The 21,839-nt window shown below is 55.0% G+C and overlaps 1 protein-coding gene across 11 annotated transcripts in view; it reads right to left on the bottom strand.

The window, feature by feature from the left end:
- The window catches only part of CPEB1 (cytoplasmic polyadenylation element binding protein 1), a 36,293-nt gene that overhangs the window by 5,656 nt on the left and 8,798 nt on the right, over positions 1-21,839 (bottom strand). For 4 of the 11 annotated variants that reach the window (XM_040570057.1, XM_040570061.1, XM_040570058.1 and 1 more), the window contains 5 exons: positions 16,566-16,754; positions 2,189-2,415; positions 984-1,233; positions 611-724; positions 209-313 (listed from right to left, as the gene is read on the bottom strand). In XM_040570057.1, coding sequence (XP_040425991.1) covers positions 209-313; positions 611-724; positions 984-1,233; positions 2,189-2,415; positions 16,566-16,754 — 885 coding nt within the window. Of the gene's footprint in view, positions 1-208; positions 314-610; positions 725-983; positions 1,234-2,188; positions 2,416-3,367; positions 3,518-16,565; positions 16,755-17,016; positions 17,411-17,447; positions 17,470-19,379; positions 19,779-21,839 lie in introns of those variants that run through there. The other 7 variants (XM_040570062.1, XM_040570060.1, XM_040570064.1 and 4 more) reach the window with 7 other exon arrangements.

Genomic DNA, 21,839 nt, shown 5'->3' with positions numbered 1-21,839 from the left:
GTTTGCACCCCCACACTTCCACCCAGCCCTGCTAGGGACAGGTTAGAGGTGACAGTGCTCCGCAACCCTGGTGCTGACCCCAGTGCGAGCGGGACATTTACCCTAGGGTGCTCTGTACCATCCAGTCACCAGCATGCAGCCGTACCATCCCAGCATCCGTGCTGTAACATAGCATGGGAAAAAAGTAACCCTACCGTGTCGCTATTACCTTTAGGCATATTACCTTTGGGAGGGCAGCGTGGGTGTTTGCCATCCTTACCAGGCCACTCCACACTCAGTGAGCCAAACACACGGAAGGTGTTGATCAGTCCAGCTACACACGGAAGGAGAGAAGTCAGTGCCCCCTCAGATGGCTCCCCCCTGCAGCCACCTCCTCACAGTGCTCTCCTGAAGGCCTGAGCAAGCCGTACACACACCATGCCAGGTGCAACCATCCACTGCGCCACCACGTGCTGGCAACTCCAGTGGGAGTTGTGGCTCTTTTCACACAGCTTCAAGCTCCTTCCCTACCCCCAGGCTGTAGGGGAGCTGACGGCAGCACCCCAGGGAGGATGGGAGCCCACCTGATGCCAAAACCCAAGGCCTGTGTGCATGGCTGCGGGCTGCTCACCTTCCGTAATGTCCCAGGGGACTCCACCTAGGAACACTTTGCAGGAGTAGACAGGGTTCTTGTAGTTTCGGGGAGGCAGCTGCCCGCTCCAGGTGCAGGTTGCTTCATTCACAGCTTGGACAAACAGGCAGCACTCAGAGGAGGACCGTAAGGACCATATCCCCCCCCCAGTTACCCATTCAGCAGAGCTGCACCAGCAGTGAGAGGCAGCTGCCCAAACAGCCTCTGCCTGTTTTTCCACCAGCTCCTGGACCCAGGAGGAGGCCTGCATGGAAGGTCTGAGCTGCTGCAAGCTCAGGGCCAGGCCACCCAGTCCCCTCCCACAAGCCACCACCAGGCACTGAAGGCTGCTGAGACCCACCACCTGACTTACCTGCTGCTTGCCTATGCAGCCTGGCTTCTCTTTCAATACTGAAGGGGTCTTCTGGAGAGTCCAGGAGATCCCAGGAAGGCCACGCAGAAGCTCCAGGCCATCTTTTCGATGCACTGGCTGGAGAGGAAGTTGCTGCAGCCAAGGCAGCTTGATCTTGATCCAGCCGTGACCCCACTCCCATCTTGAGGGGGTCTCTTGACACCCCACTGAGGGGCAGGAAGGGCAGAGGCGGGGAGATGCGAAGGCTTGACTGCAAGAGAAACTCCACATTAAAACCCAGCTTCCCAGCAGGAGAACGTAGCACCTGAGGTCATGCACCACACCAGGAGAGGAGGCTCTGGGGATGCTCCTGCTCTGACTGAGGTCTGGCAAAGGCAGGAAAGCCACTGCCTCACCTCACTGGGGAAGACCTAACCTTCCCAGAGGAGACTTGTGCTGCCTGCCACTGGAGATCCCAATCCCCACCGCACCCGGGAGTTAAGGAAGCAGCAGTGCCAGAGCAGAGCCAGGTGCAGCTGAGGCCCTGGCTTTACACTCCAGTCCCAAGGAGGAGCAGCCCACACCATGTGCGGAAGCACAGGGCACCCTGCTGGCACCCGGAGCTGCTGCTCACACTGCAACGCGGGCGGACCCAGCTGCGCAGACTGGGTCAGCGAGACAGGCGCTCGCCTCGCTTGCCGGCTTCCAAATTTAGCTGTGCTTTAGGGAGCACAAGCAGGCTAGACCCAGTTTGCTGTGGAAGAAGCAGGCCTGCGATGGAGGAGCACAGTCAAAATGGAAGGGCAATGAAAGGCAGAGACAGGAGCTCTCAAGAAGCCCAAGCTAGAGGCAGCTGCACTACTCGGCCACCTCCCTAGTGGAAGCAGGACAGACACCCTGCCACATACCAGCTCAAGCACGCAGACGCTCTGGGAGCTGCCTTAACCCATTAGGGCTGCAGGCACTGAGCAGCAAAATATTTAGAAGAAAAATAAGGATTCTGCTAGGCTGTTCTGAGGGAGGACTGCACGAGCAGCCCTTCTTCCAAACCCTGGGCTGCAGGAGAGCCTTGCTGCTTCACTGCATGCATGACAGCTCCCTCAGCATTCCCTTCCCAAGCAGGCAGGCCGCAGCCCCACACGTCTCCTGCGCTCTCCAGAAATGCAGCGAGACACCATGAACCAGAGCCCCAGGCTGCAGGGAGCAGGTGCAGGCCCCCAACTTACGATTAAGTCCGAGAGGTGGTCGGAGCCCGAGCTGAACCCGCTGGTGTCCGAGTCGGAGGGGCTGCTGGAGCGTGAGTCCAAGAGGGAGCGGGAATCCAGGCGGGAGTTCCTCAGCGCCGGAGTGGAAAACTTTTCCGACAGGTCTGAGCCGATGGGGTCTAGGGGCAGGAAACCCAGCGGGGGCTTCCCCAGGACGTTCCCCAGAGGGTTACTCAGCATGCTGAGAACTGCAGAGAAACACAGCCTGTCAGCGCCACAGCACAACGCCTCCTTCCTCCTGGGCAGGGCCCAGGAGATGCCAGGTACCATCGCCCTGCATGCGGGCGGTGAGGGAGATGGCAGGCTGGGAAGAGCAAGGCCTGACCCACCCACGTGGGATCCCACGGGGGCATGGCTCCAGCCAGCTGTGGACAAGAGGAACAAGTCTCAGCAAGCTGAACACGTCCCCAAATCAAATGACAAGAGCAAAGCATTCAGAAATGGTTTTAATTATTCAGAGGCTGCGAGACAAGGCAGCCTGCCCTGAAGCTTTCAGTTTTCAGCAAAGCAAGTTCGGGATACACACAATATCCTCAGCCTCACAAGGTTTTAACCCAGGTTTTCAGGGGCTCTTGTACAGAAGAGGAGTAACAGTCTAAAATGCTGCCCAAACCAGACATTAAAAGAAGTGCTATCACACTGAGGTGCACTACAGCCACTAGACACCGGTGTCACCCCAGTGCCAGAGAGCTACCGAGGGTACGCGCAGCACTGGGATGTACCTGCCCCAAGCCCCACACCTGCTGGGAGCTGGCACCTCTAACCTCACACTGCAGTGAGGAGCCTCAAAACAGCAACAGAAAACTCAGCAAGGCACAGGCAGGTCCCCGAGGCATCTATCTGAGGCAGAGATAGTCCGCAGGAGCTCTCAGCTCCATCCACAGCACCTCCCTGCGTTTGCGGAGCTTTATCCCCAAGAATTTCCCCAGCAAGAGCACAGACCTCTTCCTTCCCCCATTTCAGCTGTGGCACAGGACTGAACTCAGCACTCTGCTAAAAGGAGACTTGGAAAGAGACCATCTGCAGGATAAGGTCACGGGGAGCTTTTCAAAAATATCTGCTCAGCTCCCCCCAACACACAGACAAACCAGCAAAAGCCAGACCGACCCTGCAGCCACAGGAAGCCTCAGCAGTACTTACTGTCGGCGGAGCTCGAGCGGAGCAGCCCCGCGAGCGGCAGGAAGCCGAGGGAAAGCTGCTGCAGACAGCTGAAGGCGGGGAGGAGACTGCTCCCTCCTCGTCGCAGCACAGAGCAGGGCAGAGCAGAGCATCTCCCAGCCCAGGCGAGCCGCACTACGCTGGTTCGCCGACTTCTCTGAAGCCACGTGATGTGTTTAAAAATACAGCCAGCATATTGTTCAAGGGAGACAGCTGAATTTGTTAAACAGGCTCAAAAATCTGATTAGTCACTAAACAGTACAAGAGTCAAAGCAAAGCAGCTGATCCCACGGCCCAAGCCGCGCAGCTGACAAATGCTCCAGCACTGATGCCCTCCTCCACCGGGCTCATCAGGTTCATACCACCGGTCAGCAAGCAGCCCCACACCGACCCCACGTGTGGTGGCACTCCTGGAGTGCTACAGCAAACACCATGCTGACAGCTAGCAGGCAACGCAGTCCTGTGCCTCCTCTCCTGGCTACAGCACCACTTTCGGAGGTTCAGGACCAGAACCCCATCCAGGCTGCACCAGCAAGGAGTCAGGGGCACATCAGCAGCCCCCGGAGGTGTTATGGGGTTATCGGTAGTGTCACCCTCATCCCCGCCACCACGCTGGCTTGCTACAGCCGCAGCTTACACATTTGCTCCCAGGATTGCTGGGATGTCACTGCAGCTAGAAATAGAAAAACAATGAGGCCGAATCCAGTGTCTGCAAGAAGCGGAATTACTGGCCTTAAAAGGATCGAGTGCTCAGGTGTCTGAAGAGCATGGGGCACCTGAGTTTCAGCACCTACCACCACACTGGCTACAACTGACCCACTCCTGACCTCCGGTCAGGAAGCGCTGGCATCCTGCTGTTAATGCAGACGGGACTCCATCCACTCCAGCAGCTTTCTGACAGATCCCACAGGCAGCACTGAGCTACGGGCTGTGCTGAGCTTGTGGGAGACCCCCACACCCCATCAGGTCCGAGGCCTCATCTCGGCACCTACAGCCGCTCACAGAGCCACGGGGAGGAAGAGCTGCCAGCCAGGCTCGACATTTGCTCCTTCATGCTCACTGAGCGATCAGGTTGCATCCCCTGAAGCCAGCCCTTGCAGGTAGCCTAGGAAACATCCGCGCTGGAGACCAGATCTTGTTTCTCGCTGCACCCCTCCACCAACCTGGAGTGCTCACACACAGCTCCCTGCTGGCAGGGTCACCCGCTGAGCCCCCTCCTCGGGGAGGGCCCCACCAGAAAAAGCCACCCACCCAAAGAGAACCTCTCAAGTCATTTGGACCACTCGATATAGACATCCAGGGATGTTGCCTCATCTCCCCTCCCAAACAGGGAGCCTGCAGGAGAGGAGACTTCAACCATCTTTAGTGTATAAGCAAGATGCATCAGCAATTTCCAGTGTCAGGAGCATCCCTGGAGATCCTGAAGTGGAGCAGCAGACACCAGATCATTTTTTTCTTAGTCTAAGCAGTTAAAAGCAAACAATCAAGTATTTTTCACACTTACGTGGGAAATTCCAGCCTAAGGGCCCACACGATTCCCATCCACCTGCTCACACAGCAGCCCCAGCGTCCAGAGCACAGCAGGTGGCAGAAAGCTTCTGGAACTTTTCAGGCCACCGCTCAGAGCTGCAAGAGAGGCACATGCCAACTCTCCTTTGCAGGGGACAGCAAAACCAGTAGCTTTTAATAGAAACTCCGCTCTGACTTTTGACTCACTGCTGCAGCTTTAATGACTGAATTCGGAGCCAGCATGCTCCATCTCCGAGCACATCAGCCAAACGCCGACAGATTTAAGAGCTCTGTGGAGCAGTCTCAACACCCCCATGGCACTCTTCCAGCTCACAGGCGCTCAGGACGCTCTCTAGAGAATGAGCATTGGAAGATCCAGTCCTGCTTTTCCTAGTAAATGCCATCAGGACACTGCTGCTGCAGTGTGCCCTCTTAATTCCTGCATCATCCTGGGGCCCCAAGAGGTACAAGCATCTCGGACCCATCACACCCAAGCCACACATTTCACAGCAGAAGTACGCAGTCACACAGCCCACAGCCATGGCCAGGCTTACCTCTTTCAGCCAACTCTGTCCTGCAGACCCCAAGTCATCTCTTGGCCCTGCTTACAGCCACGTTTCACATGAGCCCACCCCATCTCAGACCAACAACTCCCCCAGCACAAGCCGCTGTTTGCGATGTGCTCCCTGGGAAAGGAGCCCCAACAGCAAGGCATCCAACACCCAAAGCAGCCAGACTCAGAAGAGCTTTTATTCTTGCATGCTCCAGTTAGATTTACAAGTTAAGATTTTCAGCACCTGCTCAGGATCTTGAAGCATATGGCCTTCTTCCCTGCATACTGTTATTTACAGCCACTTAAGGATTAGACCTTCCTGGTAGTTTTGACCAAGCCTATTTTACAAGAAATGGCTGTAAAGATGAGCCCTGAGCAGCCAGGCTTACCACTGCCAGCGGTTCAGGGAAGGACTCTGGGCAAATAAACCACCTTACCGCTACGCTGATGACAAATGACGCTTTACTGCCTTGAATAAGACCTTAAGATAAGCAGAACACTAGAGACAGAGCAGCCACTGAATTTTTATTCCCAGTGACTCGAGCTGACAAAGAGCCCTGCCACCATTAAGCTGTCCTCGAGGACTCCGGCCTCAGCTTTGGGCTGCAGGAGACCACCCAGCAGAAGGAGCCTACAGCACGTTCGACTCAGCTGCTAGCAGAGCAGCGCCTCTGCCCCGTGGTGCATCTGTTCTAGGCAAGTTACCCAGAAACAGTCTTGCCCAGAGCAAAGGCACTCATGTCACTCTTCTCACATCCCTCTGCTCAAGATCTTCCCCATGCCATCGGAACACCAGTGGAGGCTTCCCCACAGAAGAAGTTTGCCACAGGGCAGCACACACTGCTCTCAGCCCCCTCACAATTGTAGGTAGCCGCGTGCACGCGCACGCACAAGAGACTCCCGTTCTGCTGAGCAGAGTGCCAGGCCCCAGATTCCTGCATTACAGGCAACGTCTGGCACCTGCATGCTTAATGTGCGTGCAGTCAGACACCGCTTTTGGCAGTGGCACCGAGTGCTAGATGAGCACAGGCACCCACTTTTTGAAGTCGTGCTCTGAATACATATTTCAGCCTTTGAAAACTCGCTGCAGGGCTGGAGGAAGCCTATTTAGAAGGGACCAGAACTTGTACAAGCAGGTCAACAACGCTGAGATGGTCGCTTCTGCTGGCTGGCACCACCAGCACACCACCAGCAAGGGTAGAGGCAGGGACATTTCAAGCTCCAAACACTACTCACATTGCAAGCCTGCCCCTCTGCCCTGATCTCCTTGTGGAGGCAGGGGTGAAGAGATCAATAGGAAAACTCGCCAGGAGGAGCAGAGAAGATGATTTTCAGAGCCACCGCACTTCTGCTTCCACTCGGTGACACCTGCCATGCCCAGAGGCTGCAGAGCTGCATGCACATTTGGGGCACGGCGGCGGAGGAGGGAAGCAGCGTGACCAAGGCCCTGGAGACTGAACACAGTGCAGTTTCTTTGTCATTCGCCAAATAAGCTTGTAGAGGGGAAAAAAGGCTGATGTCCCAAACAATAGCCTGCTGCAGTTCCAGAAAAACAGCTTGTCTGCAGTTTTTACCGCCCAGCCAGACTCTACCCATGTGCGGTGGGAGCAGGCTGACTGTTTTAGTCAGCCAAAAAGCAGCACCTCCTACAGACACGAAGCAGCTTCATGGCATGAGAAACATTTGCATGTCTGAAAGGCAAACGGGCACCTTAACCACCTCCTACAGTTACAGCAGCTACGCAGCCAGACAGGCTGCCAGGGTGAGTTTTCCCCCTCCATCACAAACAAGCACCAAGCTGCTTAGAACTCGGCCTGCTCAGCACAGGGAAGGGGGGATCCGTACTCCAGACTAACCTCAAATGGGGTTTCTGCACTTCTCACCTGCATCCATGGCACCTTACGCTGCCTGGGGGAGCCCGCATGCCTGCAGTTACAAAAGACACCCAGGATCACAAAGAAACAGGTAAAATCTGCAAAGAACTGCTAATGGCAAAAGAAAAATCCTTCCTCCTAAGCAGAGAAGCAATGGGACAGTGCCTGGAATGGAAAAGGGGGATTTGCAGCCTTAAGTGTTCAGAGCTCACCCGAACAAGACCTAGCACTACTGATCAGAGCAGCAGCCCAGATACCTCCTGAGGTCTTGCTGAAATCCTCCTCTTTCCATTATGCTCCCATCACTCCAGATAGGGAAGAGTCACTGCTGTTACGAGAAGAGCTACCTGAAGGCAGAGGCACAGAGCTGCACATCACAACACACGTCAGTCATCTTGAACCAAATGCCAACATTCAAGAAAGTAAAGCCCAGACCAGATGTGATCAAGCATCCACTTTGCCAGCAGTAACCACTGTCTAATCAAGAGCTATCGCACAGCCCTTTGGTTTTTTTTTTTGTTTCTGAACTACAGAATAGGAACTCTGCCCTGACAGATTCTTCATTTGGGACAAAGAAGAACTGAGGATATTCAGGCAGCTATTTCTGGTTTGCTAAGAAGGGGCAGGGGAATAAAAAAAGCAGCATGATCCCACAGCTAAACCGCAGAATTAGAGTCAGGACACCTGAGGTCTATTCTTGGTTCTGGCACCAACATGGTAAGTCACTTCCCCGGCGTGCCCTGAAAAATGGAAACAGCAGCAGAACCAGGAACAGAGGCTTATTGCATTAATGTTTGAGAGCACAGGTCCTCCTCCTGCTCCGAGTGCGCAGGACCTGGCTGACAGCAAGCTTAACTGCTTCATGAGGCAGGGAATTTACTACGATGTTTCTGGGAGGGGAAAATGGATGCCCGAGGTAGATGTAAAATCAGCAAGGACAGCTAAAACATGATTCAGGATTTTAGAAGCGCGCAGGTAATTGCATTCACTAAGCAGACTGCCACAACTGCATTCATCTTAAGAGATCAGAACAGTGAAATACAGCAAGGTTTAACACGTATCAGTCCCAGAGATATTTAAAAGCCAACATATTCAGGTCAAATTCTGCACAACAAGCTTCAGTTTTGCAAGCCTCAAGAACAAACACTTCTATATTTAAGTACTAAACTCCTCTCAATTATCTGCTGCAGCGTCCAGGGTGCAAACTCCGCAGCATGTGTTAGTTTCCGTGATAACAAGGCTGAGGCTGACTCATTTTCGCTGCTCAGCTGTATCACAGTTTGTGGGGTGTCAAGTCGATCAGGATACCAGCTTGAGGAAAAGAGCTCTTTGGAGAACGATGGGGGAGCAGCATGCTGGAAAAACCCCTCTGGGCAAAGGGAGAGCAACTAAAACAGGCTGTTGCCCCAAACGCAAGCCTCTTTGGGAAATGGCACACAAGGAGGGGAGCCGGGCATTTCTCCATGGCCATCTCACACGGATGGCGGCTGCTGTGCCTGAGAGCAGCCTGAGCTGGCAGCAGCACAGCCCTCACCTGTGATTCAGCTGTTTTGCCAGCACCTAAGGGACTGTGCACAACAAGAGGCGCAGACACGAGGTGCTGAGCCTCAGGACGTGGTGCTGGCTGGAGATGCTCCGTGCTGGCCCAAAGAATGTTTCTTTTTCTTCAGCCCCCCTTGGGCTACGCTGCTTTTCCCAGCCTGTCCCATTCCCCATGCGGAGTCCTGGGGAAGGCAATTTGTCTTGAGCCCACAGGCAGACGGGTTCAGATCAGCCGCCTTCCAGCAGCGCCCTCACACAGCTCCAGGTGGAAGCACTCAGCCTTGCACACACTGCAGGGTTTGTAACAAGGCACGGAGATAAAAACACATTCGGGACTTCTTCTAAGAGCTACCACGTTACAACAGTTGAGCTGCAGCAGACAGAGCCTTTCATACCTCGCTTTGCCCAGCAAGTAAGCAGCCCTTCCACCGCTTAGACACCCAACAGCTCAAGGGCTGGAAGAAAACCTGTCTGCCCTATCCCTCATTTGATTGGCACAATTTTGGGGATGAATTTTACCCCAGGCCAGAGCTTGCACACATCATCTGAAACACCCTGCCACCACCTCCAATATCAATCACAGTGGAAAAAAGACTAAGCTGCTAGTCGCCTAGGGCTGCTCAGAGCCACCGAGGAGCAGCTCTGATGCTCTCCTTGGGAGGGCACACACTTGTAAGGCTCATTTCAGCAGCTAGATGAGAGGCACACACTTCGAACTACAATCTGGTGTCAAAAGCTTATAGGGAAGCTCCACAAGCCCCATGTATTTGTACACACCGGCATCACCAGGCGATGAAGCAACAGACAGCTCGTCTATGAAGAGTGGAGATCTGCCAGTGCTGGAGCATTTTCTCCACCACACCTCCACCAACAATCAGATGCTTGAGAAGTCTGTGCCTTCCTTGCACCCACACTCATCTGCCGTTACCTCCACAGGCTCGGTGGCCAGGCAGCAGCAACAGGCCCTTGGATGCTCAGGAGAGCTCACTCAAACATCCTTCCCTCCCAGGAGAACCCAAGGGAAAGGATTTTTGGTGGGGCGTGCCTGCTCCTGCAAGCCATCTCCAGCACAAGCCAGGAAGCTCCCCTGACCCACTTTAGCTCCTGCTGGATGCAGGCAAGGTTCCTGTTCGAGTTGCTCACCTATTTGCGTCTTCTGCCTTATATCATCAGTGCAAAAAAAAAAATCTGTTTAGGAGAAGCTGCTCAAATGGCGGATCTAAAAGCTGGATTAAGAGCAGCTGCCATTAGAAACCAATTGCAAACTTGGAGTTCGGATACTTGTTTTACTTCTTTGATACATAAGTTATTCTGTTAAGGATCAAGTACTGCTGCCGCATGAACAGCCTGCAGCTATCAAGTGCTCCAGGCTTTCTGCTCCTCAGCACGGCCAGCTCTGGCAAGCAGCTGAGAAATCAGCCCGTGGAGTGTGATCAGCCCTTACCGAGACATCCTCAAGAAACAAGTGCCCATTAAGCATCCACACCAAGTACATCCTCAGAAAAGCCCTACAGGAGCTAAGAGGGCACAGGGCAAGCTTTTAGGCAGGCCATTGCGTAGGCACCGCTGCAGTACAATGGGCACACAGGAGACCCTGCGAGGCAAGCCAGCTTCCAGCTTGGAAAACTGGATATCCTCCCTTATTGCGTTATTATAACTAATCTCCACATATGAGGCACTGCAGCTGTGTTTGTACTCCACCAGCAAGCCCTGAACAGCAGGCAGGATTCCCCAGCAGGGCCAGGGCTCAACACAGAGCCACCAGGCAGCTCATTCTCTTCTGAAGAGGAAAGGTGCTGAGCACACGAGACCCAGGGTCACACGAGACCCAGGATCCCCAGCGCCAGCAAGCCTCTGGTTATTGCATTGCCCGAGTCACACACAGGTCTGAGCCAGCAGGAGGTGTCACCACCTTGGGCCAGCACAACAGATATTTTGAGTCTTTCCAGACAGGCTCCCCCATCACTAGGGAGTTAGAAGAGTCCTTCCCAGGTGCTCTGGTGGCACACAATAACCTGGAGTTATCTGATGCTGAGCTCTTCTCACCCAGAAAGCCTCCTCTAGCACAAAACAAGACCTTTCCTACAGACTGGCTGCTGAAGCCACTTGTCCACAACGCAGCAGGTGGACACCTGGACAAGCAGAGGGGCACTGGAGAAAGCACCAAGCTGCTGCCCTGCTTGGGAGCAGGCACTTTGCACCATGCTGCAGCACAGGTTAGCTCAGCAGCAAATTAAACAGAATGGATGCCCTGGGGACTTCCTCACCTAGATCCTGTCCCTCCAGGGTCTTCCTCGAGCTCTGCAGCTGAGCACTCCGAGCAAGCAGCTCCAGCCCTGTAGGAAGGGCAGCACCAGCTGTGTCATGCTCATTAGCAACAACCACCCCAGACTGATCAGCAACACTCACCAACCTCCTCTGTGGCCATGGCACACACCAGGACAGAGTCTGGATCGCCCTGCAGAAAGAGGGGTGCTTCCTGCTTCCTTCTGCCAAAGCTAACCAGCTCTGGAGGAGGTGTTTTCTCAGGTGCCTGCCACCACAGATGCAGCATGTTGAAGACTGTCTGCAAACAGCCGGTCCTGGGGGAGCAGTGTGCAGGTCCCTCTGGCTGTTATCGGGAAGAAAGGCTAGGAGTCCATGGAAACAGACGTGCTTCTTCCTGTGCAACAGGTCTTGTGTCTTGAAAGACACATCCCCCTTCAGGAGATGATGGGCTTTTGCCTTGCAGGCTTTAGAGCCTCCTACCAGAGGCCCCGGCTCCCTGCCAGGCAGCGCACAGACTGCCTGCAGCCCTAGCCCAGCAGACTTTAAGCAGCTGCAGATGACCAGCACATTCACACTTACTATGGAAAGAAGTCGCTGTGCTCTGGGAAGCAGCAGAACCAAGGGCTGGGGACATCCAGCAGCGCTGCCCCACCACAGCCCACTGCCCCAGCTCCAGAGCCATAACTCTCAGGCTCAAGAATGAGCTGGCAGCAGAAGGTACAGACACAGCTGGAGCTGCAGCCTCAAGAGGGGATCCAAGACCAAATCTGAATCTCTTGCCGCACCAGCAGCTTCAGGGTGATGCTTAAGAATTCAGTGACATTTAGGAATTGCACATCTGCTCAGGCTGTACTCACCCGAAGACAGCATCCCAGCCTCCAGGAGGCAAAGCCACCATCAGCAATTTCCCAAGACACTGATAGCAGCGTTCAGAACTTATTTAGGGGCAAGGGAACAACAAGGGTGACATCGCAGAGCAGAGCTGATCCTCCTGAAAACACCCTGGCAGTGTCCCGTCCCCCCCCGAGCCTGTGCTCAGCAAAAAGCCTCAGAGGCTGCAGATCTCTGAAGAGGGGCTGAACGATCAAGCCCTTTCTCTTCACAGAGACATAAGAACAAAAGTCTGAAACTGACACCGAGCGCTGCTCACACCTGTGCTAGAGCCTATAGAGGCCACACGCAGCTCAGGGAACAGGACAGAAAGCTCCTCCAGTGCACTGGTACCACGGCAAGCTTCACATTAACAGACTGGTTTTAGGATGATTTCCCAGTGGGCGAGCCTGCCTGTCCCACATAGGGAGGCTGAGACTAACCCAATATAGGGCAGACCAGGCCAGCCAGACCAAGCAGCTGGCACACAGGCAAAACACCGGTGAGGGAGCCGTGAAATCCACACCGCCTGGGTGCTGCTGTCACTGGTTCTCTGGGCAAGAACTGGAACAGGACCCCGTTTGCTTGTGCTCCTTTAGGAACAGGAAAGATAAAGGATGCCACCAAGGGCAGTCCTGCCTTGCTGCCTCTTACCCCTTCCTTGCCTCTGCAGAGGGAGGAACACAGAGGTCTTGAGGCAAGCGGCTGCCTGCTGCTGGGATGCTGTAAAGGGGAAACGCTGCCTCCAGAAAGACAGCTGGGATGCCAGCACTGGAAGTGCTTAAGGCCAGTTTCCTGCAAAAGCCCCTCCCCAGGCCACCGAGCAGCTTTCTGGGGCTCGATGAAGTACTTCCAGCCTGACAGATCTAGTGGCAGCAGCGGGTTTGATGTGCCTTCCCAGCTATGAGACAGCAGTTCACTCCTACAGCCAATAAATGCAGGCGGCTCCAGCCTGCAGCAACTGCTGCCTCCCAGGGAGGCTCTCTCCAGACACCAGCTTCAGGGGCTGGCAGCGCGTCTGGCACGCTCTCAAGGGCTAAGTACACGTCCTCGGTGCGTTACGGTGCTGCACCCAGAAGGAAGGCGCGTTACAAACAGCCTGGTCCAGCACGGCCGTTCCAGCATCCCTTTGGGAAGGGGGACAGAGGCAGGACCAGCGCGTACAAACCGGCCTCACTGCACCCCGGCCTCCTCTGGCATGCCATCGGGTCCCGCTGCGCCATGCCACGCCATGCCACCGCCCCGGGTGCACAAGGTGACACCAGGAGGGTGTGCAGCCAGCGGGTCCTTCCCTTTGGCTCAGAGCTCTGCACTGGCAGGGACGACAGGCAGCAGAGGAGGTCCCAGCTCATCAGTGCTCAAGCACAGGCACTGCAGGGGACCACATCAGCAGTATTTTTAGCCTGATTGTTACTGGTTTTTTCCTTTTTGCACTTCCACCCTCCCAGCCACCTCCCCATGGGTCTGCGCAGCTGAGTCACTGCTGGAACCTTCCAAAGGCATTGGGTGCCAGCAGCACCATCCCTCCCCAGCCCCTAGAGACTGCCCAGCACTGACACAGCCTCACCTGCCCGCAGAACACCCCCAAAAGAGATCCCAGCCCTGGGGAGCAAGCTCATGCAACCTCCTAGGCTGCAACGCTGGGTGCTAGGAGTTCCTGGACATGAAAGCACCCAGCCCATGTCCTCCTTCCAGCCACAGCATGGCCAGGCCACCCATGAACGTCCGCCAGCTCCTCAGATCTACACAGCTCACAGCCCCAGGAGCGCTCCTCTGCCACCCGGAGAGGAGCTCCCCAGTTTTCAGCAGGTGCTCCTGAGCTACACGGCCTCCCCTCCCACGGAGCTTCACACTGCTGCTCCAAGGCCCTGGCAGAGCAGGCAGCCATGGCTCTGCAGCTGCAGGGGGCATAGGCAGGCTGAAGCCATACCACAGCCGCGCACGGACCCCAACATTTCACTTCCCCAGTGAGCAGATGCCATCCCCACAGCGCTTGGAGAGGGACTGGAACAACTGGGCAGGCCAAGGAGCACGCCTGGCCTAGCTGCTGCATGTCCTGGAAGGGAGGGTGGGATGGACAGGGGGAATGCGGTCTCAGGACACCCCAACCATACAGCAGGGGCACTCCAAAGGCCTGAGGCTCCTCCAGGGAAGCAACACAGCTGCATTTGGGCTGGTTTATGCCCCAGTCATCCCCACCTCCTATACTGAGAGAATACCAGGAGTGAAAGTGAGGAAGTCTTCAGTCCAGACAATGCCAGGTGCCACCTCCTAACAGCTGCTGCTACCACAAGCACCCAGAGGATGCAGGCCACCCAGGCACAGCCCCTTTCCACCGCTCCTCCCAAGCCTCTGTGGCAGGAGCTTCAGCACAACACACTGCAGTCCACAGGGGCACTAGGCACAGCCTCTGCTCGCAGGGAGGTCACCACAGCACCTTCAAATCACCCCCAAAATTCACCTCCCTTACAAAACCAGAAGCCCCCCACCCTTGGAAGCACACATCCCCCAGCACCACAGTCTACGCAGCTCAGCCTGCGGCACACAGAAGCCTGCCACAGGCTCGTGCAAGCGCTGCTGCCTGCCTGGCAGAGCGCTGCAGAGACATCCGCACCTCTGCCAACGCAGCCTGGCAGGAAGCTGGCCAAGAAAGGGCTGGGGACGGCCGCACCACATCAGGTGGGGCTGGGACACCAGCACAGAGCAGCCACCCCAGTGCGTGACAGCCCCAGCTCTGCATGCCATGGTTAGTGCTGGAGGGACGGTTCGGCACCAACACGGCCTCCTTTAAGTGATCCTTTACATTATGGTCCTATAACACAGCTCAGGGCCCTATAGTCTGCTGGCTGCCATACGGGGCTCTGTGCACAGCCTGTTCTAAGGCATCTGTCCAGCCCGCAGCACCGATAACTCCCATTCCTCCATCCCCCCACGATGCTTCAGCGGTGGTTGAGCTGGCAGTGAATCAGCTACAGGACACGCAGTGAGCGTGGTGTTCCCTGGCTCGTTCGGGGAAACCCAGAAAACCATGTGCTGGAGACTTTAATACAGCAACCGCAGCCCGACCGTAGCAGACCCTGGTTACCTGCACTAGGGCCCGTGAGCTCTGTCTTGTGGAAACTGGATGTGGGAACTCGAGTGAGCTGCGCTGACAAAGCTGTCATTTCAAACTCCGCCACCCCACGAGCGATTTTTACGACCGATGCAGTGACATGCTGTGCTGTGTCCCAAAAGCTCAGCTCTGCCTGTCCAGGGGCAGCACTCCCTCAGAGCACACGCAGTGTAAGCAGCTGGGCATTGGAGGTGGTCTGCAGCACCCCCTGGCCCCCCAAACACCCACACGGCACTGCCCAGGGGCTATCTACATTCCTGTCAGCAGCAACTTCATGCCTGGGGCCTCTCGTGTCACCCAAGTCTATGCAGAGATGCACTACCCTTTTAACAAAGCAGCAGCGTGCTGCTATAAAGGGATGAGTTTCTGTAGCAACCAGGCTGAACTTGTACAAACTCTGCCAAAGCACTAGATCTTTCCATGGACTGCTACTTGAATGAGCACGCCAGCGCTGGAGAAGCTGGTCCTTACAGCCCCGCAAGGCTGGGAAATGAACACGTCCCTCTCTACCACACCCCCTGCCCCGTGACAGGGAGCTGCATCGAGTTCGTGCACGAGGCGCCCCTTCCTCATCCTGCGTGCACACGGTTTGACAGAGAAGGCCGGTACGTCTGCAGGAGTTAACTGAGCCTTGTGTGGTGCTGGAGAGCACCCAGCACCCCCAGGACTCCCCGTCCCATCCCAGCTGGGGATGCAGCACTAGGGGAAGGGAAGCCAGCAGCACGGCTGTAAGCCCACACCCTGCCGATCATGTAGGTTTGCGCTGGACCACAGGGGTTCAAGTGAGAAGCCATTCCGCTGCACCTCCTCCAGCCCGCTGCTCGGAGCGGACCGATGCTTCCAGCCGGGGAAGGCTCCCTCCGAATCCTCCAGGCTGAAGTTGTTTGCCAGGTGCTGGCTGCACCTACCACACCCCAGAGGCAGTTGTGCAGCCAAGCACTGCCGTGGCGCAAGAGCGAGCGCTGCCGCCGGGACTCTCGCGGCCAGGCAGGGGGTCTCTCCGCAAACACACAGCTGCAACGCGCCCTGCCTGCCGCTGGGGATTTTCTCTGGCCACCAGAACGAAGTTGGGCTGTGCTCGCAGGCAGCATGCTCTGCGCCCTAGCACCACACCCCCCACCCACTCCATGCAGGCTCAGGGAGAGGATTTCTCTTCTCCTCTCGGCTGCGTTGTTCCTCCAGTGGCATCACAGCAACAGTGAAAGATAAGCCCGGGCACTTCTGCCTGCAGTGAACTGACGGCAGAGCAGAGGGGGCTGTGGCACAGCCAGCCACAACCTCCCCAACTCAACCCTACCCTCGCCACCACATTACACAAGCACTACAGGGCAACAAGCCCCCATCGGAAACTGCCAGCACCCCGTTACACAAGCAATTGCTCTGTGTTAGCTTTAAAAGGGCAAAAAAATAAAAAAGGAATCCAGCAACTGTTGCTGCATGTGTCAGACTCACCGGACTGTGTACTGGTTTGTGCTGCAGCATCAGAGTCCTGGGTGCTCCAGGGTCTGTCCCACCCTGTCAGGTTGAGGGACTGCAGGCCAAGGCACAGGTCGTTGGTGTCGGGGAGGCCACGGGAAGACTCTTGCGTGGATGTGGGGAAAAGCATCCTGCTTGCCACTGCTTCTTCAGAGTCCTGGAAGTCTGCTCAGATTGAGAACAAACAGAAGCTTGAGAGTTCAGGGCTGCTTTTCTTTCGAAAGAAGGAGTTTTCCGAAGCGTTAAACCCCAAGGCAGGTCTGGCGCTGCTCTGAAGCCACTGCCACTGCAGCCAGCGGTTGCACCCCAAAAGGGAGGGCTACCATATGTCCAGAAACCAGCCCCCCACCCCCCTCAGCCCCTCCACCTGCCTATCCCGCCTGCATTACTGACTGGGTCAGCATGTGACCAGGCTGCTGATGCTTACTGTGCTGACAGTGACGTCACTCAGCCATGCAACAGAACCGCATCAGCTCTTACAAAATAGGGGTAAGAAGAAAGGATGGATTCCCCCGAAAGACAAGGCGGCAGGCAGGAGGAAAGGGGTGCAGCTCCGGTAAGCCAGGCAGCACAAAAGCAGAGCTCCACGGCACAGCAGACAGCGATCCCCCCAGCGACGACGATCGCAGCAGCGACAGAGCAGACAGTTAGTTTTAGTGCTACCCAGCTCTCCTGTCCCCGCCTCCCTCCACCCACAAAACCCAAAAACACTTTAGTCCTGGACAGCCTCCAGCTGCTGGCTCCAGTTCAGAGCCCGATGCAAAGCTTCACAATTCTGCTAGCATAATCTATTCGGTTCAGCTTGGCCACTCTGCCTCCCTGACTCTGCATTGTTTACCACTGAGTAACAAGGATAACCTTCACCCCCTCCCCGCTACCCAGAGGGAAGCGCGTTATCCCTGTCCGGTCCGCGTGGGCACATCACACCAGCATAGGGAGCGCAGGACCCGTTTCTCATTGGGAATTTCCGTGGCCTATTTATTTCCCTTCCGCCTGCCCAGTCCCCCCCTGCCCTGAGCCCTCCCTTCCCCTGCGGGAGGTGCGCAAGCCTACGGTACTGGAGACGCCGGATTCCTGCCTCGGTTTAAGCCCGTGCCAACAGCCTAAGGAAACGCAGCAGGTTCATAGTCTACGAATTCCAGCTTAATGCAGGATCTGGGGGCTGATGAAACCACAAGATGCTCAGCCGTGCTACCCAAAATCTGAGTCAGAGGGCATTTATAAGCCAGCTCCAGGCAGTGGCAGCTGTCTCCTCCTCCTCCCCCTGCCCCCTTCCCTCCCACTGTGCCATCAGATGTGCACCTCGCGCACACGCTGCTCGCGGCTCTTCAGCGACTCCAGCCTGTCACGTTATCCCTCACGTGCGGCCCCAGCCATCCCAGGCAGCCCGCCGGCCTCCACAGGCCTCCTTTTCTGCACCCACAGCCGGATCCCTCCTCACCCACCACCCAGCACAGCCAGGCACCGAGGTGGGGCCCTTGCCTTCGCCCCGCGGTGGTTTCAGGAGCTAAAACACCACAGTCGGGATGCAACCAGCTAAAACCGTACCTGCCGACAACCAGCTGCCTCCCTGGCCACAGCCTCCTCCATGGTACTTCGCTGGCATAGCATCCACACAGCTTTTCCTACTCCCCTAGTAGCACTAGTACGAGCTGTAGCACGCCAATTCAGTCGCATCGCTACCAGGCGCCTGTAACAGCATCGAGTATTTCTCTGAAAGCATCGTGCCGCATCTTCGGCTGGGTATTTTACTGCATTAATTCCTCCTGTACAGTTTTCAGATTGCTCGTTTTGGACAGGCCCTAAAAACATTTATAATGCAGCTGTAGGGAGGAGAGGATAAAGGCACATTGCTCAGACAACTCAGTTCCCACAGCAACCATAACTTGCCCATATGAATATGCAACATTTCTGTGTTTATGGAAATGCACAAGTGCTCTGCCTGAGTCCCCATCCCCAGCTGGAAGGGGGATGCGCCTGGGGAGCAGGATCTCACAGGTTTCGTACCGTCTTCACCATCAACTCCCACCACACCTGATGCTCGGACAAGCACGGACACAAGCGGAAAGTATTGACAGACAGCAGAACTCAAATCCCATCCAGAGCCCCTCTGGAAAACCCACCACTGAACAAATAAGGAAAATAGGGAACAAACTCAAAGCGCTCACACCACAGCGTCCTAAGCCAGACATGCCAGCTTTCCCTCGCTATCCCTATTTCTCAGGAAATAAAGCTATTTTGTTTAATTGAACCCAGTCAGATTTGGGTTCAGAGCTATGTTTCCTTCTGACGACTTCAACCTACACTGAAGACGAGCTCTCTGCAATTCAGTTTACAGGCATAGCTGCTGAAACACAAAGCAGGATTTACTTAGATAACCAGCATTTCTTAATTAGACCTTCTCCCAACCGAAGCAAACAGCCAGCACAAGCCTGCTTCCCCTTTAACGGCAAACAGCCACGCTGAAAGATGGATATGGGTCATCAAGGAAAAAACTTAAAAAGGGAATTTAAAATGGATTTCTGGAATGCTTATTTTCAAACTCAGAATGGAAATTTGTTACAAAGCAGACGATTGTTAATGGCACACATGTAAAACTAATAGGATGTAGGGCAGGAGGAATTAATTTCCTACAGAAATCCAGTCTGAAGAGTCACAACCTCAAGTTAGTTGCAAGTACATGCCTACCAAATATTAGTTTCACTTTGCAATCTGACCCAGCCCGGCCCAGCCCAAATGCTTTGCCGAAGACTTTTCCAAGCCCCGAGAACCAGCCCGAATCTTTCCAACCTGGATTTTTCCCTGGAGTTGCCCCTGGAACCCAACCATCGTGGCAGAGGGAGCCGTGCTGCTGCGCTGGGCTCATGCCCGAGCCGGTCGGGTTTTGTTTCAGCAGCATCCTGAGAAGCAGGTCCTTAGCAAAGCGCTCCCGTGCGAGTCTCGGCAGCTCTCCCAGGCAACGTCCTCCCACCGGTCCGGGACGTCCCCAGAGCCAGGGCACACGGCAGCACAGGCTGGGCAGCCTTCCACGCCGCCGCCCCGACAGAAAGCTGCATTTTTCAGACTTCAAATGTTAGCCCCGCATTTAAGGCATTTCAAAGGCTTCTTAACAAGGAGCATCTCCACGCGGCTCAGCCCTTAACTTGCAGCTCAACCCTACCGGCAGGCTTACGCAAGCCCCAGCCACTTGTCCCCACCCCAGCACTCCCTCCCCACTCACACCAGTTTAGGCAGATGAGCTTCCACCCTGGAAGCTGGGCTGGGGCACCGATCTGGTTAAAGCCGCACCACCAGGAGTTAGTTTTAGCCTGGCTCGTTTCCTCCATCTGGTATGCAGTGTGGCTGCACCAGCCAGGCATTTCAAACAGGAAAATATTTAGAAAATTACAGCTTAAGCCTGAGTGGAGAAGACAAGGAAGGACTGGCACCAAGCACCACGGCCCACAGGCAGCTTGCAGCAGAGGGGTTAAGGCAGCACAGGGAGCTGAGCACAAGCCAGGCCCTGCCCCATAGCAGCAGCATCCCTCAGTGCCAGACTTGTTCTGCAAACCGATACATGCAAGCACCAAGACATTCAGACATCCAAGCCCTCCAGACGCAGGCCACCTGCAAAGCCAGCTAAAATCCAGCAAGCACGCTTTGTCTTAAAAACTGGGAAAATTCAGAGGGGAAAAAAAGGAAGCAGAATGGCTAAGCACACACAAACCAAACACTCCTCCTGCTGCTGTGGCCATGCAAGGTCCCCCTTCCCTCCCACACACTAATTTCTAGCAGAGCCTGAATGCAGAGGAAGCCCCTCCACAAACAAGCGTGGGCACAGGGGAGGGATAAGAGCTCTGCTGTAAAACAGAGTGGAAGGAGCTCTGTTCACCAAGAGATGCAGCTCCAAGGCATCTTTGTGTGCAGCAGCATCGCAAGCTATAGCTCTGAACTTTCAGATCAAATCTAGAGAAGCAGGACGCCAGGCAAACCCTGCTAAGCCCTTCAGGTCACAAGCGGAAAGGCAGCTCACAGCAGGAGTGCCCTTTTGCCTTTCCCACCTTTTTATCCCTCCGGTTTCAAAGGCTAGGAATTGCATCCATGAAAATTAAGTTTCTCAAATACATTTTGCATACAAGGCAGACTACAACAAATCTTGAGCGAAATCCTGTGGAGGATGAGCCAACTGTATTCCTCAGGTACACCGGGAATCATCAGGGGCTTAGGAAAGCTCTTGTTAGGCATAAACCTACTAGTTACAAGAGGTTTTTCTAATACACAACTAAGCATCTTCCCTGTAATCTGAAAAACTCCTCAAGTGGAGAAATTTGTTGCTGCATGAACCGTTTCACAGCCAGCTGAAGGAGTTTGACTTCTCTTGGTAACCACAAGCACTTGAACAGCTAGCAACCAACTATTTAAGAAACTAAGAGGGGCTGCAACTTAGGCTCGCTGCTCTACCTACTTCTGAGAGACTGCCACAGGATTTGTGCCCAAAAACCTGAACAACCACACACCATCTCAGCATAGCATGTCAGGAAACCCTCAGGAAGCCTGCTGGATCTGCAGCGACATCCCATTCAGCTCTCCTGGGTTTGTGTCTTGGGCATATGGCACTTATCTGGGGCAAGCCACAGCCTTGCCCTGGTTCAGGCACCCCGCTAACCCCACGAACTCAAGGCAATTGGTGCTATGCTTTGGGTCACCGTCCAAAATATTTTGTTCCCTCATCCTAGATGCCATCTATCCAGTGCTTCAGTCCTGGTGGCTGCAGGGCAGTGAAGGACAGAGGCATTTACATTACAGTACCAGGGAGGACTTCTTGGGTGGCTAAACAAGGGATGCCATTAACAGCAACTGATGGCAGGCAACAAGCTGATTTAGTCTTGGTCAGCATTTGTCCTTTAGCTTTCCTTAAATAAAGGAACTCCCCAGAATCATTAAGGGCTGATGGGTCTCAGCTAGCAGCCTTTACACTCATCTTGGCACCTCAAGCCACAGGAAGTGGTTTAAGCATCCCCCAATCCTCTGAACAATGGACTGTCCGTTTACAGACAACACACCACTACATTTGGGGTACCTACAGCCATTTCAAGCCCTTGTTTTCAGTCCGCATTGCCTTTAGTTGAAACGAGTCCGTTTAACCAGGTGAATAAATGGGCATACAAAGGCTAAAGAGAAGGAGGTTTACTCGCTGTTCCACTTAAGCTGGAAGTTGTCCCTACAGAACACACTGGGGATTTCAAAAGCTGGTTGGGCTTTCCTACCCAG

The sequence above is a fragment of the Cygnus olor genome, chromosome 11 (assembly GCF_009769625.2).
Source record: "Cygnus olor isolate bCygOlo1 chromosome 11, bCygOlo1.pri.v2, whole genome shotgun sequence".
Taxonomy (NCBI): Eukaryota; Metazoa; Chordata; class Aves; order Anseriformes; family Anatidae; genus Cygnus; species Cygnus olor.
This window is presented reverse-complemented; position numbering and strand designations above follow the sequence as displayed.